Source organism: Mirounga angustirostris, unplaced genomic scaffold, assembly GCF_029215605.1.
Source record: "Mirounga angustirostris isolate CCGP_5_RB_7025 unplaced genomic scaffold, mMirAng1.0.hap1 SCAF_5, whole genome shotgun sequence".
Lineage (NCBI taxonomy): Eukaryota > Metazoa > Chordata > Mammalia > Carnivora > Phocidae > Mirounga > Mirounga angustirostris.
The window spans coordinates 46,274,686-46,291,603 of NW_026991713.1; the positions used below are offsets into that span (position 1 = coordinate 46,274,686).

The 16,918-nt window shown below is 45.5% G+C and overlaps 1 protein-coding gene across 3 annotated transcripts in view; it reads left to right on the top strand.

Moving 5' to 3' along the window:
- Positions 1-16,918, top strand: part of PTPRB (protein tyrosine phosphatase receptor type B) — a 114,688-nt gene that overhangs the window by 81,757 nt on the left and 16,013 nt on the right. For all 3 annotated transcript variants that reach the window (XR_008505942.2, XM_045872962.3, XM_045872963.3), the window contains 11 exons: positions 1,396-1,639; positions 7,248-7,354; positions 10,368-10,467; positions 11,254-11,337; positions 11,440-11,457; positions 11,571-11,652; positions 12,232-12,322; positions 12,988-13,064; positions 14,752-14,886; positions 15,854-15,976; positions 16,163-16,326. Coding sequence is in view for 2 of the 3 variants with exons in the window: in XM_045872962.3 (XP_045728918.1) it covers positions 1,396-1,639; positions 7,248-7,354; positions 10,368-10,467; positions 11,254-11,337; positions 11,440-11,457; positions 11,571-11,652; positions 12,232-12,322; positions 12,988-13,064; positions 14,752-14,886; positions 15,854-15,976; positions 16,163-16,326 (1,225 nt within the window). In the remaining variant the exon portion in view is untranslated. The remainder of the gene's footprint in view (positions 1-1,395; positions 1,640-7,247; positions 7,355-10,367; positions 10,468-11,253; positions 11,338-11,439; positions 11,458-11,570; positions 11,653-12,231; positions 12,323-12,987; positions 13,065-14,751; positions 14,887-15,853; positions 15,977-16,162; positions 16,327-16,918) is intronic.

Below are 16,918 nucleotides of genomic sequence, written 5' to 3' on the forward strand. Positions count from 1 at the left end.
TATTTTCCAAAATTGTTTAAGGTGCTACACATCCCTGGCTATTTTAACCCATTTGTGGGCAGTGAGAAACATTACGCCTGACAAATGCTGGAGGGGTTCCTAGGCTAAACAGTATTTTAGTCTCACGGGGTATCTAACGGTCCGTGTGCTTTGACATTTTATTTAATTGTACTGAAGTTGGTTATGCATAATTAATTAAATAATGTCAAGGGTCAGGGGTGCATCCCAGATTTCCTTACATCTCATAAATAGATATATTGACTTATATCTACAGATAAGGATTTAAGAGAGAAATCAACAAACTATGCAGTGATTTTTAGCTTTAGTGAAGATAATGGTTTACTACATGAGTGTAAGGCAGTGACCAAAAGGAAGCCATACCCCGGCAGGCAGCCTTGTGTTCTCCAGCCTTGTGGATTTCAATTATTGATGTCCGTGAAGATGGGCTGTGCTCCCCTGGTGATCTAAGATAGCAATCCTTCTCATATAAATGTCTTTCATAGCATATGTGTTCATCCTAAAGGCAACATTCCTTTTCAGTTACTGCCAACAAGGTAATATTTCCAAGACCCACTCATTGTGAACATATTTTGTTAAACAAGAGTCCAGATGTGGTGAACCCCTGCAATACCACCCCTTGAAGTGCACTGTAAATGGAATCCTATCTCTATAATATTTACCTTCCTACTTATGCTTTCCTCCAGCCAACATCAAAACGAGTTTGCAGTGCCAAAACACACAGCAGGCTGGGTGGACAGGGAAGAGTTCTGGGAAGCGTGCTGCACGAGGGGCCAAATTCGAGCCAGGATTAAACTGTACTCAAGATAACAGAGAGCTGTACACAGAGCCACAATCAGACTGGGTGTGGCACGTGGAGCGTGCCTGTGGGTGACTGCTCTGGCCTTGAACTTGATTTCTCTTATCTCTTCCTTATTTCCTAGGTCATCGGGATTTCCTTATTAGCTCAGCTACAATGGTCATTGGCAAGGCAGAGAGCTTATTGAGTGGGTTGACTTTCACAGTGGGGAGTGTCCAGCTTTCTCGGGTTCTGGAACACATTTATCGTCTGATGCAATGAGTTAACCGCTCAAACACACATATTTTATTTCCTAGAAAAATGATGGGTGTGTGTGTATATAAACCCATGTAGGTGTGCGTGTATAAAATGTTGTATACACATAGACTCTATTTTTAATTTTTACTTTAGAAGAAGTGGACTGAAACTAATTTCATTAGGAGACTTTCACCGCATCCATGAAGATCAAAGTGTCTGCCCTTTGGACCCGACCGGAGATGGTGGGAGAGAGGAGGCAGACTTAGAAGCCTAGGGAGAGATCCCTGAGGTCACTGAAGTCAGGAGGAAGTCAGTGGCTCACCGTGGGTTTCTCCCTGCAGGCAGTGATGAGCTGAAGCCGGAACAGCAACACCCTCTGCCCTCCTACCTAGAATACAGGCACAACGCCTCCATCCGGATGTATCAGACCGATTACTTTGCCAGCAAGTGTGCTGAGAGTCCTGACAGCAACTCCAAGAGTTTTAACATTAAGCTGGGAGCAGAGATGGAGAGCCTGGGTGGAAAATGCGATCCCAACCAGCAAAAATTCTGTGACGGGCCGCTGAAGCCGCGCACTGCCTACAGGTTAGAAGCATTACCATCATTTTGCAAGAAGGGACATGCTGCAGGAGCGGGGGCTCAGCTGTCTGGGTGCCTGATGCGTCTGAGCTCCTGTAGATTACTACCCAGCATTACGACAGTGCTGTGCATGTTCCTGGGTAGTTTATAAAAGCTGTGTTCCTGCCTCCATTCACAGGTAATGTGTAAAGAAGGCCTTCGGTGTTGTGCAAAAGCTCCAGTTCATTACACGAAGACGTGAAGTTCCTTAATAGATGGTTCTTTCTCCTCAAACTTCTTTAATACAATTCAAACAGTTTATTTACCATGTTAATGACTGTGAAAGTGTCCAAACAGAAAGATGAAGTTTAGGGAGACCCAAGAAAGATAGGGTTTCATCTTCTACTTCTAGTGAGGGCTGACATTACACTTATTTATTTATCTTCTAAGGCATGAAAAGATGAAAGTGCTCTTTGGTCCAGACAGAACTCTCAAAGGCAAAAGCTCCCGCATGTACGGGAGTACCCTTTCCTCCTGCTAGGCTGACAGATGAGAAGGAGCAGCCATTTGATTTGGCCCCAGGAAGCGGTACTGAAGCCAGCAGGCCCTTCCCGCCACTGGCATTGACAGTGCCCTTGGTCTGCACTGTGCTCCCCGAAAGCAAGTGTAAGCAGAGGTACACAGCATCCCCAACCAGAATCCTCAAGAAAAAGAGAATCTCGGCTGCCATCTTGGATATAAGCTGTAGGCATCCAAGATCAGTGCTTCTGCAGAGGCTGTGTTGTCTCTCTTGGGTGTTGGCAGAGCTGACATCCAGTCAGTACGGCAGCCAATCAGGTTCTCTGTGGGCCAGGGTCTATTCTGTTTAGTCGGTGCCCAGGGCTTACTGACTCTTACATATTTTAAATATCGCCGCTGAGTCTCCGCAGAGACTTTCCTGCAGGCTCCATAAGGGACGATGACATGGCATCACACCTGAGAGCATTTTCAGCCCCTCCCTGGAATCGACGTGGGCAGGCTGACAGTTTTCCTAACCCGGAGGACTCACTTTGCAGGAGCTCTGTAGCTACGCCTCTGCCCAGGGCTCACCACAAAAATGCTATTGCTACCCCAGCCAAGGTCAGCATCTCCAGAGGAAACACGCACAAACTTAGTAGTGATGTTTCCTTCAAGAAAAGACCCTAGGAGCCTACCTGAAGGAGGGGAGAGCTCAGACAGGGCAAAGGAGAAAAATGTAAGAGAGAGCAGAATGAGGGAATCCTTCAGTTTCTATAAGAATCAAGAAATGCCTCAGGTCCTGGGTCACATGGGCCCAAGGAAATTTGAGCAAAAGTCTCCCAAAGGCTCTATTTGATTTGTGAGTTAGTCAGTGGAGGCTGTTTTTTGTTTGTTTGCTTTCGGAAAGAGAGGGAGAGAAGATGACTCCTTACTTCATTTAAGAGAGGGGCAGTGAGAAGCTATAGACGGCTCCTGTCGGCCTCGAGCCCACCACTCCCGGGCACCCGCCTTCCCATCCCTAACAGCTGCCCAGGCCTGGGAGATCCCACATGGAGTCCAGGTGCGGCCACTTAGCCGTGTGACCTCGGAAATGGCATTTCAATTCCCAAACCCTCTCTTCTCTCATCTGCAGAGGATCCCTCAAAACTGGTCATGTCCCTTCTAGATGAAGGTCTTCCAGTGGTCCCCATTCACTTCCAGGAGTAAGTGAAGATTCCAGAGCAGGGCACAGAAAGCCCCCACCATCGGCGTCCCGCCTGCCTCTCCCGCTTTGCCTCCCACCATCTGCCGCAAGTACGCCCTGCCTTTTGCTCCCCTCACTTCCTTTAAATGTGACATACCTCTCTTATACCTCTGAGCCTCTACACATTCTTTTCTATTTGGGATGCTCTCCCCTCCCTTGACTGGCTGGTGCATCCCTTCATACACCTCAAAAGCCAGCTCAGCCCTCATTGAGCCCCACATTACCCGCCCCCCGCCCCCGGCACCCGTCAGCCCATCAAGCTGCACTGGGCAGGTGGCCCCCACTCCGTTTCCGCAGCAGCGCTCAGACCCTCCATCCCTCCAGTCCTCTACTCACCAACATCTTTTAGCTCTCTGACGAGGGTTACCTGCCCTCTTCACTAGACTATGAGAGTTTGCAGTCTAATAGAGGAGACAAAACAATATGACAAGTACCTGGCCCCCAAGAGGCGCTCATTCGATATTTGTGAAGAAAGAAGGGAATGAGCCAAGATGCTCTATGAACAGTTACACATTCTTATTATACCTTAATCAACTCAGGCCATACTTACTTGCTTTCTAGAACACAACTCTCCGATATTTCTCCACATTTGGTTCAGTCCCGTGAAAAGCATGCCGGGCAGATAATGCTTGGTAAGAGGAGGCCTAGCCTTTCAAAGTAGGTGGGGGAACCTCATGCTAAGCGGTGTCCTGTGTGGCTGCTGACCCCAAGCTTAGTGCAGTCAGAATTCTGCCTCTCAAGATGACGATTGCCACAGTGACCCTCGATGCTGTCAGGCATCTTTTTTTTTTTTTTTTTCCGGAGAGAGAATAGGTAGACAGGAGAGAACACAGGGGGAAAAATAGGATTGAAAAGAAATGGGAAATGCTAGGTTTAGCTGCTTTGCATATTTATTATGTCAACGAACGTAATGTGTTCCCAGTTGTTACTGGGTTCCTATTATCTGGGTGTATAATTAGCGTCATTCCATATAGGAAGAGAAAGGGCAGATCATGATGGGTGGGAGGCAGTTTGGAGGTTAGCAAAGTGCTGATCTGGTTTTGTTTCTCTTCTAAATAGAATAGCAATGTGACCACGAGCAGGTAGTCAGCTTCTCTTGACCTCATTTTCCCCAAATGAAGGAAATTGAACCACATGGTCTCTAACTTTGTGCTATAGATATCTGATTCTGGACACATATAAAGTTGAAATCATTACTATCATATATCTGTTTATTAAAATAATCTTATTCAGATATATATACACAGAAGGCATCTGTAAAATATAGGCAGAAATGTTGAAGGACATGAGGGTAAACAAATGCTGTCAAGGTTCAAAAGGCTTCTTGAAGGAGGTAACGTTTTAGCTGAGCATTAAAAAGTAAGGAAGGATTTGAAAATATGGAGAGAGGGACAGAAGGAGATTCCGGGTGGAGGGAAGAATGAGAGTCCAAGTGCAGAGGAAGAAATACACAGACTGTTTAGAGAAGAGCAAATAGTCCAGTTTCAAATTGTGGGGAGAGCATGAAAAGAGGTAGCAGGGAAGACAAGCCCAGGAAGATAGGGGATCTGGAAGATCTGGCACAGGATCGGGGTGGGGGGGTGCGGTGCTAAATGCTGAGCTAGGGAAGTGGTGGTGGTGTCCATTTTTGGAAAGGGTTTAAGAGCAGAGTTCCTCTTGATCCCACTAAGTTTAAGGTAATCCTCTACTAGGTCATGATCTCCTTCCTGGGTTCCTAAAGGTCCTTATTCATTGGCATCCATATTGTATTTTGGGTTTTGCACCTAGAATTTCAGAACAGAACATGTTAATGTTGTTGTATCCAGGGCTTTTAATTTACAAATGAGGAAACCAAGGCATAAAAAATTTTAGGGGCCATTTATCTAATCAGGAACAGACTGCTAGCTAGACCTCAGACCCTCTGCTTCCTAGCCTGGGCCCTTTTTACCATCCCTCCCACAGAAGTCAGAGCTGTTAAACCAAAACTAAGCTGAGAGGAAATAAGAGAAAGAAATCTGGACTAGGATTCAGAAAATACAGAGTTTGGTTTTCTTACACCAGCTTTCTCTGTGATCTTGAGCAAGACACGGAATCTCTGCAAGCTTCAGGTTCCAAATCTCTGAAGTAATATCATAAGCTCCCTTGTTACATGGGAGACACTGGAGATGCTCAAATAGAACCATGTTTGTGAAAGTTCTTCCACACTTATAAATCATTATACCAATATAAGAAATTCTTTTCACCAGAGAGACTCATTTCAATTTCCAAAAGTACAATGCATTAGCAACACACACCAACTCCTCACCTTCCCACTTAACACAAGCTGACTGCTTGTTACCCTTCAGGGACAGCTCACGATACTTCCATCAACAGCCTGTTATTCCTGGAAGTACAACTTTTGACGGGAAAGCAGCTTTTAGAGATGGAAATTATAGATGTGGTTGATCAATATCGTCCTGCTCATTTTATAAGATGGCATTTGGACGTGGGCATGAGTTGGAAGGAGGGGCAGAGGGGCAGAATGATTCACCCTGGCCTGATACTATTTCAGCATTATTACAGGGCGTGCCCAGAAACTTTTGGGTTAAATAAATCTAGATTTTTTTTTTAAAGGAAAAAGAGACTTCCATTCACTTTCATAGGATTTAAATTAACACTGGGAAAGTTTCCCCATATAAATCAAGCCTGAAAGTCTCAGCAAACCTACAGTTGAAAAGAGAAAGAACTCAAGAGCTGGCCTGAGCCGGTCTTTTTTTTTTTTTTTTTTTTTTTCCTGAGGCAGTCTTTAACTTAGTGCAGGGATGCTCTCCTACAGCTTCTCTGAGAGCTGGTTCTCCTTCAGCCTCTGCTTAAATACCCTCAATGACTGGGAGCTCACTACCTAATGCAACAGCTCATACTCTAGATGTTGCAAAGCAACTTTATGTTCCCAAACTATACCTCCCTGTGACCTTTCAGCCTATGGGGCTTCACTCTACCTTCAAGAAGAAAAATAATGTCTGTTTCCTCTTCTATGTGAGAATTCCTTAAATCTGAAGTCAACCATCATGTTCTACTAAGTCTTTCCTGTCGTCGTCGTCCTGTTTAATCACCTTGAACGGTCTCTAACCCTTCCTAAGATATGTCCCCAGAAACCGAATGCAGCTCTCCAGACTGGCCTGACTCACCCAGGGAATATGAGACCAAGGTTCTCGGACAGGGACAATAGACTTTTCATCCAGGCTGAGGTTACAAATTTATCTTTTCATAGCTGCATCTTGCTGGTGTATTGAATTTAGGGCCAGCTAATCTCTGGGCACCATCCCACATGGATATGTGGATGGCCACCTCAGCAGCTCTCTTTAGGCCCATCCTGAATTCCTCCCTTCTCCTCTTCAGGCTGGGCCCCATCTGGTCCTTCCTTTCCGTGCTTTCCCACTGTGGTCCCCTCTGCTGGAACACAAGCATGGCTGCCTCCCTCACTTTCCTCTGATTTCTAATCCAGAAGCCCTCCACTGACCATGCTGAATAGGGCAGTTCCCCACACCCATCGCCATTGCTATCCATTTCCCTTACTCTCCTCTTCTCTTTTTCCTGCTATTCCATATCACCATCTGGCATATTAAATTTGTGTAAATGTTATCTGACTTCTAATACCAGAGAATGTAACCTCTGGGATGGTAGGGACTTTGCTGTGTCCCTTGCAGTATCCCCAGATCCTAGAACAGGGACCGGCACATAGTAGGGGCTCAGTAAATATTGGGTGAATGAATGAATAAATGTGTGAATGAACCTGGGTCTATCTGATTCTGTAATTCATGTCCTGCCTAGCATACATGTGGACCAGGTGCCCACCCTGTGGCTCCGTGAACACATTTCTGGTCAGCTCTCCTGTGGTCAGCCACTGGCACTTAAATAAATTGGTTTTCCTTTCAGAATCAGCATTCGAGCTTTTACACAGCTGTTTGATGAGGACCTGAAGGAATTCACGAAGCCACTCTATTCTGACACATTTTTCTCCTTGCCTATCACCACTGAGTCAGGTAAGACAGGTAGCCTCCCCATCTACCCGCATAGTCTCCAACTGCCATGTCACTTACAAGGACCTCCAGTGGAGAGATCTGGTGACTTGGCTGATGGTGAAGGGAACATGCATTTTTCACTTGGAATTTAATCTTTATGGGATCCTGGATGATGTGGATTAGAGAAATTCCTCCTACTTCTAAAGGAGAATGGGCTGAATGGGCATTAATCTTGAAAAGAAGGTAGAAGTATCAGATTTTTTTGATTAAAATGAAGTTTTTAAAAATAATGGGTGAAAAACATTCAAATTAGGAGCTTGCACAGGCCAAAATATAAGTACAAAAGGCTTTCAGTCATAGGTGGGAATATATGAATGCACAAACATAGAAATGCATAGAAAAAAAAGACTAGAAGAAAAAACACCAAAGTATTAACAATGAGGGGCGCCTGGCCAGCTCAGTCGGTAGAGCATGCAACTCTTGGTCTCAGGGTCATTAGCTCAAGTCCCACGATGGATGTGGAACCTACTTAAAAAAAGGATTAACAGTGAATATCTCAAAGTAGTGGCATTATAGGTGATATTTTTTCCTTTTGCTTATTTTATGTTGCTTTTGCACCATAAGAAAATGTTAAAAGACTTTACATACGTTTAAGAAAGAAACTTCTCTAGAGTTTTAGAGGGAAAGCCTGAAAAATAACACTAGGTAATACTTACTAAATGAAATACTTTCACATGAAGACATGAAATAGTTTATCCAATCTTCACTACAACCTTCTGAAGTAGATACTATTATCATCCCCCATTTTAAAGGTGAAGACCTGAGGCACCAAGAGGTTTAAGTAACTTGCCCAGGATAGTAAAGCTGAATATGGGCATTTTCTGCTGGAGCCCTAAACCTCTGTACTGCATTGCCTCAGAATATAACCATCATGCTGAGAATAGCATCATATTGCAGCACATTGTTCCTCGAGACCGTCATCTGTCCCAGCCTGCCCCTGGAGCCAGGGTTCTACAATGCTTGATCTCAGGAAGTTCTTCTTCATAGCTAAAACAGTCTCTCATGCTGCATGACAAAAGATGACTCAGCCTCACAAACACTCCCATCTATTTATGCCAAATATAGGGATAATCTCCCACTTTTCAAACCAAAAAGGGATCAGAGCACAGTTAAGAGGATTTATATGTGTTTGCTTATAATTTAGTGTTAAGCAGGGGCATTATAAACACAATTCTTTCCTATTTGAAAACAACAAAAATTGCGTGCAGTTCAGTAAAGGAAGGTAATAAACATATATCCAAAAAAGAATATTAACCCCATTAAAAGAAAAATGATTGTGTTGATTTAATGAGTCTTGAAAAGCAACACTGAATAAACAAATCCAAGGGCTTGAAATGCAAGTTCAACAATGGGCTACTCCGTAGACCTAACTGTAAGAGCTAGAACAGTACAACTTTTAAAAGAAAACGTAGGAGTGCAACTCTGTGACCTTGGATTAGGAAATGATTTCCTCGATATGGCAGCATTAGCACAAGCAACAGAAGGGGGGAAAAGCCAGGTAAATGGGACTTGATCAGAATTTGTGCTTCAAAGGAGACCATGAAGCAAGTGAAAAGACAACCCACAGCATGGGGGAAACTATTTGCAAATTAATATCTGATAAGGGTCGTGTGTCCAGCATGCGTAAAGAACTGTTACCTTACAACTCAATAATACAAAGGCAAATAACAAAGGATGTGAATAGATGTTTCACCAGAGAAGATACACAAATGGCCAATAAGCACATGACAAGATGCTCAACATCATTAGTCATTAGGGGAAATGCAAATCGGAACCACAGTAAGACACCACTTCATACCCCCTAGAATGGCTGTGATCAAAAGACTATGATAAGTGTTACCAAAGATATGGAGACATTGGAACTCTCCTACATTGCTTGTGAGAATGTAAAATGGTTTAGCTGCCTGGGAGAACATTTCTGCAGTTCCTCAAAATGTTAAACCTAGAGTTACCATCTATCTAAACCAGCAACTCCACTCCTAATTTTATACCCAAAAGAAATGAAAACATATGCCCACACAAAAACTTATACACGGACATTCTTAGCTGCGTTATTCATAATAACCCCCAAACAGAGATAACAAATGTCCGTCAGTGGATGAATGGATACTATTCCATACAAGGAGATATTATTCACCTATAAAAAAAGAATGAAATACTGAGACAGGCTGCAACATGGATGAACTTTGAAAACATTATGCTGAGTGAAAGAAGCCAATGACCAAAGACCACATATGTCTGACTCAGTTTATATAAAAGGTCCCAGAATGGGCAAATCTACGAAGACAAAGTAGATTCGTGGTTGCCAGGGGCTGGGGAAGAATGGAGAATGGCTGCCAAGAGGTATGGGGTTTCTTTTGAGCGGTGATGACAATATTATAAAATTGAATGTGGTTGTATTTGTAAAACTCTGTGCCAAAAATCATTGAATGATACAATTTAAATTGGTGAATTGAATGGTATGGGAATTATATTTCAATAAAGCTGTTTTTAAAATAGGCTACTCTTACCTATTCACAAACTCCCAGGGGTAGGATCATACCAGATAATAAAAATGCAATTTCATTAAAACAGCTCTCAATAATTCACTGGACTTGCCGAAGTCCCCAATGCTATTATACTTGTTTCATACAAATGAAATAGCATTTTTATCTTGGTGGCAAACTTCTGGCCTTTATCTTGAGTGTCCTAAACCTTACATACAAGCTCCAATGAGCATAAGATTCCTTTATAGGCCGAACGCCATTAACGTGCAAAGTGTAAGGATGGTCCTGTGGTTACGGTGTAGTAGCCAATGCCCCGGCTCCATGGCTGCATGCTCTCACCATCTGATAGTAAATACTGCAGCATGGGCATCGTTCAAACTTTTCTGTAATAACGTTCCTAGGGAGATAAGGTTTCAGTAGCTCTCTTCCTGGTTCTTTAGCACTAATTTTCCTGCCTGGGTTTGCTGTTTCCTCCTGGATTCTTGCAGAGCCTTTATTTGGAGTTATCGAAGGTGTGAGTGCTGGTCTGTTCTTAATTGGCATGCTGGTGGCTGTGGTTGCCTTATTCATCTGCAGACAGAAAGCCAGGTGAGTACAAAGATTCCTTTAGCGATCGATTGGGCTCCCAATTTGAAAGATGCAATTGAAAATGCCCTCTCACCTGAAAAGTAAGAAGGGGAGATGATTTCATTTCTCCAGGTGAAATCACCTTTGTTTCTCAAGAAAAACAAGTCAAACCCTCCAACCCTGACTGGCTTTTTTCAGCCCCGCTCCATACCATTGATGAATTTTGCCCTCGCCAAATGACTGAGGGGCCATCTGTAGCTTCCTCTGAACGTGAAACAACTCCTTTTGCTCATAAAGACAGATGTCTGTGAATTGTGCACCCAAGTGCTTTTCTGAGAAATGCTGAAAAGTATGGTTGACATCACCATTTCATGGTCATATTTGCCATGCTAATTTAAGAAGGGACCAAAAAGAACCAAATAGCATGTGGCCCCAAAGCCACGCCCCCTCCTCTTAGGGAATTTATTTGGCACATTGTCCTCCCTCTTGCAGTCATGTCTTGCATCTAAGGTTTACTGGGGTTTTTTTTTTTTAAGGAAAGTTTTATTGAGAGTGTGGGAAGTGATTATGACCTGTAGCCAAAAACCAGAAGACAAATCTCCAGCTATTGCAGAGATCCGTTTCTGAGTGGGAAAAATCTATTTCTTCTTTATGTTCTTCCTCCCCTCAAAGAGACGTTGGCTGAGTGTAAATCTACATGAATACTGAAAAATCCATATTTGCACAGACATGCACAGCCTCACCATAAATGGAAAAATTTGTTTAAGTTTCGTAACCAGACTATAAATCCTCTCCCTTATGTTGCAGCCATGGTCGAGAAAGGCCCTCTGCCCGCCTGAGCATTCGCCGGGATCGACCATTATCTGTCCACTTGAACCTGGGCCAGAAAGGGTGAGCACCACATTTTCCTACACATAATGTATTGAAAGATGAGTTGATTGTCTTATGTGAGATTTGCTAACGAGGTCTTTCTTCTTTTGGCGTCCTTCACAGTAACCGGAAAACGTCTTGGTAAGAGCAACAACTCATTACTGTGTTATCTGCTTTTGAAATACCACTCGGACTGGGTATGGCAGCGTCCCTTTTCATCAGTAATTTTTTCTCTATTGTATTTTTAACTATAGCCCAATAAAAGTAAATCAGTTTGAAGGGCACTTCATGAAGCTGCAGGCTGATTCCAACTACCTTCTGTCCAAGGAATACGAGGTACGACTCAGACTCAGGGATGCTTCAGCAGTTCTAGTCGCTGCCAGAATTTCCCTCCCAATCTCTCCTGTGGAGTCACAGGCTGATCGGGCTCAGGAGTCAGGATGACGTGCAGGATCCATTCTCTGTGGGATATCCCACCTAGTCTCAGAGGCCAGTCTGATCTCCAGAATAGCACAGCCAACGAAGTACTACTTGGGCAAGATGTTAAGGAAGAATGAACAAATCTCAAATGTAAACCTAATTCTGTCAATTACTTAACCTGGCATTTTGCTTGACTGGGAGACAAGGTGGTGTGGTGACAAGTGCCCAGGCTTTGGATTCGACTCTCAGCTTTGCCACCCGTGTGACCTGGGGCAAGTGAGTTATCTGGTCTGAGCCTCATCTGTAAAATGGAGGTGAGGATGCCTCCTTTGAGGCTCTTGTGGGGATCAGAGCTCCTGCACATCCAATAGGAGGCATTCCGTAAACAGTAGCTATTGTGACATATTCTTAGATCGTTACGTATCTCGAGGACTGTATGATTTGCCTTATTCTATTTCACATTCTCCATTTGCAAACTTCTTTTTGACCTAATAGGATTTGAAAGATGTGGGTCGAAACCAATCATGTGACATTGCGCTCTTGCCGGAGAATAGAGGGAAAAATCGATACAACAATATATTGCCCTGTGAGTTTTGTGTTGAAATTTGTAATACTATCTTCCTCCAGCCGTTGCTTCTCTTTTCCAGGAATAAAATGGGGCTGAAGAAATATGGTATAGTTGGATATGGAAGAGCAGAGGCTCTGAATGCCTTTTAAAAGGAATGTTATTGAGCTTCCCTCCCATGGGGTAACAATTCTGAATTCTGGGTAGGAGACGCCTCTCATGCTGTTGACATTTCATTCTATGGTCCCACTGCTTCTCCCTAACAGCAAAGGCCAGTGTGGGTTTCCTTAAAGTCCCCCGTTAGCGATTATTGTATATTTTTATTATCCCGACCCGATCCGGTGAAGCAATGGAAGATGGTTGTTCTGTATTGTATTCATTCCAGCTGTGAAAGGGAGCTGGCCGCTCCATCAGGCAAATGGTATCATGTTATGAAGGAAAGTGCAGAGGCTGCCTCAGAGAGCATTTGGCTTCTTTGTGTGTTTATGGGCCACCTGTGTGACCTGGGCAAGCCGGTTATCCTGTCTGAACCTCATCTGCAAAATGGAGATGAGAATACCTCCCTGTGGGGTGTTTTGGGGGGGCCGGTTAGAGCTAATGCACGTCAGATACCAAGCATTACATCAACAATAGAAAAATCCTCCCAGGACCCAGTGACAAATCTCTCTCAATCAACTTCCTTCCAGATGATGCCTCTCGAGTGAAGCTGTCGAATGTAGATGATGACCCATGCTCAGACTACATCAATGCCAGCTACATCCCTGTAAGTGAACCATAAAGCCATAGCGCCTGGGATAAAGCTTTGACAGGTGGCGACCCTGCAGACACCGTTCCTCCCACATGCTCCCACTGTTTCAGGTGTGGACGCGTACTGATTTTAGAAGACCGTGTCTGATTGCCATAAAGCCCAGGGTGTGCAATTCTATCACAGCTAGGGCCTATTTTCACAATGGCTGGAGTGACACGGGATTATAAGCAGCCCAGGAAGCACAGCGAAAGGTGGTTTTCTCTCTGCAGCCCTTAGCCAAGATGAGAGCTCCCTCAGGAAGCTCTATTCACTGCTCACGCTGCCTAGGGAGGGGGAGCTGATTCGACGTCATTTGTATTTTTGAAACCCAAAGACACAGCTCAAAGGTTGTGTCAAACCTTTGGGCTCAGATTCTGGCTAGCATCCTGCCAGCCTCCCACAGTGCACTACAGTGGGAAAGGCTGTAAGATCAGACAGCTCCAGCTTTGACTCCCCTCTCTACCCCTTGCTGACTCGTGGGCAAGTTAGGTCACCTGTTGGGGGCTCTTGTTTTCTTTTCCAAAAAATGAGGATGGTAATATTTACCTCAAATAGCCATTCATTCACTCAGTAAACCCTATCTAGTTAAATAGTAACTAGGCGGTCAGAGAAGTCTCAGCAGAGTCGGGCATCAGGAAATGACAAGGTGACGCCATGGGAAACAGGCTAGAGAGACATTGCCTTCTCCAGCACTAACATACATCTGCACCACGTGCGGTCTTGTTCAAATGCAGATTCTGATTCAGTGGGGCTGGGGGGAGCCGGGATTCTGCCTGTCTCACAAGCTCCCAGGTCATCCCCCTGCTGCAGGTCTGAGGACCTTTCTCTGAGGAGCAAGAGGCTAGGGTTGCTAGGGGAGCTTCTGGGAGGAGACAACCAGCCGGCAGGGCGGACAGGGTGGATGACAAAGGACGGCTCAGCAGAGCAGGCACCATGCTGAGACGTGGAGGATAAAGAGGGACTGACCAGATGAGTCGCAGGGTTTGGGTGGGCAGGCGTGGGGGTGGCAGAGTTGACACAATGCAGGGGCCCTGAGGAGAGGCAAGGAGAGAAGGAACTTCAGCTTGGAGCTGCGAGTAATTCTGTCTTGCCGGAGTGCAGAATAAGTGGGCGGAAATATCCTAGCTCCCGGGAGTTATGGTTCAGATTAAATAAGATCTGTGGAAAGTCCTGACCCACCACGTGTTATATGGTAGATGCTCGATAACCCGTGGTTTCCCTTCCCTGAAGTTTCCCTTGTATCACATCTCTTACCAGCACTCTAATTGTCAGTTATCCAAGATGACTAAAACTCTTCTGCACTGAATAGGGGAAGAGCCTGAGGAAGTCAGTCCCTCACACACACACCATCAATAGTCTACACACACACACACACACACACACACCCCAAGAGTGAAGCATTCTCTAGATTATTGCCCGAGTCCTCCATTGCCATTTAGAATAGACCCAGCCTAATAAATGGGAAGTTGGCTCTTAACAATAGTTCAGTGTTCTGGCCTTTTCCTTCCTGCTCCCAAGCCTTGACACTTGTGTTAGTATCTTTTTCTCAAGTCAGGGATCTGGCAAAGACCTATATATCATCTAATCTACAGAGATAACCCTCTGTTTATCGTTCAGACGAGGCCCATTGTTTTTGACTCTCCGTATTGTAAATTCATCACAGGGCAACAACTTCAGAAGAGAATACATTGCTACTCAGGGACCTCTTCCTGGCACCAAGGATGACTTCTGGAAAATGGCATGGGAACAGAATGTTCACAACATCGTCATGGTGACCCAGTGTGTGGAGAAGGGCCGAGTGAGTAAACAGTCTCCCTGACTTCCGAGTGTTGCTTAGTGCCGCCACCAGAATGGAATCCTACCCCACCATCAAGAGTTAAACCCCACAAAAGCCAAGGAGGGATCATGTGAGAACATTGCTAGTGAATTAAGCCACTCAGTTATAAAAGGCTTACATGGGCGATGCCCACTTCTGATTCTGGGCCTGAAGTTTCAGTCTGAGGTGTTTCCAGGGGAAGACTGGGACCATCAGAAGTGCTTGTGACGCAGAAAGCGTAAGTGGCCCCTTGTCTGTTCGGGCCTTCGGTGTATAGCTGGCCAGAGGCATGGCTCTGTCCCTTCTTGTAGGAGACAAGAAGCGGGCTCTAGACTGTGTCTGCAGACCCAAAGTGAAATAGTTCTCTGGCCAAATCAAGCAAACCTCTTGTATTGCACTTACAGTCCTGTACTTCATATGGTTATTTGAAGGATTAAAAAAGAGGTATATAAAATGCCCAGTATCAGTGGTCAGTAAGTACATGGTCATAATTCTCTCTCCTGGCTTCCTACATGGAAATTGGAGCTCAGCTAAATGTTGTGACTTTTCAGGGACCCCGTGGCACATGGCACTTGGTCCAGGTTAGGACAGTGATATTAAACGTAAACAGGGGCCAGGAAGACATGGCCTCCCTCTGCCCAGCTAAGAAAGAACCATTGGACCATACGGGTTATGAGGCGTGGAACTGAGATGCTAAGGACACCAACAAAAAGTGCAGGCACAGCAGCAGTGTGCCTATGAGGGAGGGGACACCGAAGGGCAGGGCTCCGCTCCCCGAACAGCGGCAGGCTGGCTTGGCCCTGAGCACGTCGATGCAGAGCCGATGGGCTAATGCTCCAGCAGCTGACCCTAGATTCCAGCTCGGGAAGACATTTCAAGAAGGAAGCATCCAGGTTCGCAGGGGAGTCACGTTTCCAGACTCACGTCTTTTTCCTCTGTCTTCCTTTAGGTGAAGTGTGACCATTACTGGCCAGCAGACCAAGATTCCCTCTACTACGGGGACCTCATCCTGCAGATGCTCTCAGAGTCTGTGCTGCCCGAGTGGACCATCCGGGAATTTAGGATATGCAGCGTATGTTTGGCTGTTTGACGGCACTAAACACCCCAGCTTGGAGAGATGCAGGACGCCCATGACTCCCTCTTCTTGCTGCCTCCCCCCCTGTAGTTTCGGCTCCCAGGACCTGCTGCATGGTCACAGTGGTCACACTTGAAGCTTTGCCTTGGCTCCTTCCCTTTATCATCCTCTCTGCTCTTACAGGAGGAACAGCTCGACACACACAGGCTCATCCGCCACTTTCACTACACAGTGTGGCCAGACCACGGGGTCCCAGAGACCACCCAGTCCCTGATCCAGTTTGTGAGAACCGTCAGGGACTACATCAGCAGGAGCCCCGGCGCCGGGCCCACCGTGGTGCATTGCAGGTACTGGACGACGAGGAGCCAATAACATGGGCGGCCTGCGGGGGGGTCTGTCTACGCCAACCAGCCTGCCTAGGGATATGATCATGCTGTCTTCTCTCTTCTTCACTTTCTCCACCTTCCGCCACTCTCTCACCCTCACTCTCCAGCCCTCTCTGTCTCCCTCTTGCTCTTTTTGCTACTGTACAAAAGGCAAAGTCCCTGCGTGACTCCCTATCCAAGTTCCCAGAAACCCCGCTCTCGTGCTCTCCGAGAACCTGCATATTCTCGACTCTTGCCATTCTTACTCCTTGGAGTGGCCTAACCTCTCTCCTCCACCCATGTAAACCCTAAGGCTCCTTCTGGATCCCTGCTCCAGACCTCCCTCCTGGTCCAGTAGCACTTGCCATGCGTAGCCATCAATTTTGCTCTTAAAATTTTGCTTCTCTCTTGACTTCTCTTTGCTTTAGACTGCATGTTCATAAAATCAGCCTAACAAGCAATCCCTCTCTCTTCCTCTCTGGGGAGCCTGGTGTTTAGCTAATTAGTGTTTGCAGCAACACTTTGATAGCCCTAGCCAAATGGCATTAAGAAATAAAGAGCAGAGAATTGCTCC